We start from the raw sequence: 2,163 nt of genomic DNA, 5'->3' as shown, positions 1-2,163 counted from the left end.
CTTTGTTTTCTTTGAGGCTCCACCACTTGTGCAGGCAGACCGCCTCTTGCTGTATACTTTTTCTTTCTTTTGAGACACCGTTGACGTGCCAGTGGTTACGCGGGCAGGCTGCATATTACTGTATACCATTTCCCCCCATGCAGCAATTTTACCGTTACGTCTAATATTAACGCTACAAGCCGTTCATTTCTTCCTGGGCCACTACCGAAGTGCAAGTTGTTAGGCAGACTGCCTACTACTGCATACCTTTTTTGTTTCCTTTGAGAGACCACCTCTTACTGTGTACGTTTTCCCCCCTTTTGAGGCACCATTGAAGGGCCAGTGGTTACGCAGGCAGGCTGGATATTACTGTAGACCATTTCCACCCTTTTCTTTTCAGGCTACGTTGCCAATGACAGTAGTTATGCGGACAGACTGCATATTTCTGTGTACCCTTCTGTTGTATCCGTACTTAGGCACATAAACCATAGTCATACGGAATGAGTTTATTCCATAGCCAACAAAACGTACACTGACAGCGGGCGGAGGCAGAAGAATAACATCCGCTTATCGGTCCGCTTTTATATCGTTCGCCGTCAGAACCAACCAATGGGAGTGGAAGTAAACAAGCGCACACGCGCGTCAAGGCTATCGCTGATAACACGGCAACAATACATTCCTAGACCATAACACTTCCTCCCTCTTAAAGATAATGCACAAGTAACAACCAAAATCCATATCATCACAGTTATATAGAAAAACACTTCCAACTATAGTCTCGCAACATCTTTATACAATATACACACATTCATAACACATGTAGCAGCCGCATCGCCAGTCCCTGACATCCAGCACCTACCCTGTGGCTCGAGTAAATAAACATCCTCGGGCCAGTTGGAACCTGGTAACCGACACAAATGGACTACTGCTTCCTGTCTCCTATAATTCCAACAATTGGTGACCCGGACGTTTGACGTTCCACGCTATTCACCATGTCTACAGGGGACGGCCACGTCACCACGACTCCCGGTACCCCCAGCATGGTACAACAGCCCACTTCCGTGACCGCTGTTAGCGTTAAACTTCCACCGTTTTGGGACCGGAACCCAGCCACCTGGTTTATTCAGGCCGAGGCCCAATTTCATCTGTCCGGCATCACAGCTCAGATCACGAAATTCTATTACGTCATCGCAGCGCTCTCTCCATCCGCCGCCGACGAGGTCTATGATGTCATCGCTTCACCACCTGCGGATTGCCCGTACGACAAGCTGAAGTCCGCACTTCTCAAGCGAACGACCTGTTCTGACCGCGCACGTCTTTAGCAGCTTCTGTTTGCGGAGGAGCTCGGGGACAGACGCCCCACGCAGCTGTTCCGGCGCATGAAGCAATTGCTCGGTGACGGAGCTGCTTCCACAAGTGACAGCTTCCTCAGAGAACTCTTTCTGCAAAGACTTCCGAGAAATGTGCAGATGGTCCTAGCCACTACGACAAACCTTTCAACGGACGAACTCGCCACCCTCGCCGATGCTGTAATGGAGGTTGCTATTCCATCACCCTCCGTAATACATGTGGAGACACCACACCCTCCTTTCCCAGAGCCCACACCTTCAGCCGTTTCGCAAGTGTCTACCCCCGCACCAACGCAAGACACCTCTCAGCACATGGCCGCCATTGAAAGCTTGACGCAACAAGTGAACAACCTTACCCATCTTGTCGCGACACTGGCAGCGCGGAGCCGTTCGCCAAGCCCCCGGCGCTTCCGCCGACGATCGCTCACCCCTCGCGGCCGGCGCAGCCCAAGCCCTCGGTCCAACGGCATGTGCTGGTACCACCAGCGGTTTGGCGCCGAGGCCCGGCACTGTTTCCAACCCTGCTCGTGGTCGGGAAACGCCCCACCCAGTCACTAATGGCGACAAGTGCACCGGGTCAACTCGAAAGTCGCCTTTTCTACGTTGTAGACCGTGTGTCAGGCAGACGCTTTCTCACAGATACCGGTGCCGATGTCAGCGTTATGCCCGCTAGCAAAGCCCATCGCAGCCGACAACCGTGTTTCACCCTACGCGCCGCCAACTCCACCACCATCCCGGTATTTGGCCAGCAGTCCCTCACTTTGAACCTGGGCCTACGACGAGACTTCCGATGGATTTTTCACGTAGCCGATGTCTCCCAGGCCATAATTGGTGC

General features: G+C 52.8%; 1 protein-coding gene across 1 annotated transcript; it reads left to right on the top strand.

Moving 5' to 3' along the window:
• The first annotated feature begins 1,358 nt into the window (after positions 1-1,358).
• Positions 1,359-1,886, top strand: LOC135381402 (uncharacterized). The gene has a single exon (XM_064612548.1). It carries the CDS (start codon positions 1,359-1,361, stop codon positions 1,884-1,886), a length of 528 nt encoding a protein of 175 aa, XP_064468618.1.
• Positions 1,887-2,163: the final 277 nt, after the last annotated feature.

This window comes from Ornithodoros turicata, chromosome 1 (genome assembly GCF_037126465.1).
Source record: "Ornithodoros turicata isolate Travis chromosome 1, ASM3712646v1, whole genome shotgun sequence".
NCBI lineage: Eukaryota > Metazoa > Arthropoda > Arachnida > Ixodida > Argasidae > Ornithodoros > Ornithodoros turicata.
This window is presented reverse-complemented; position numbering and strand designations above follow the sequence as displayed.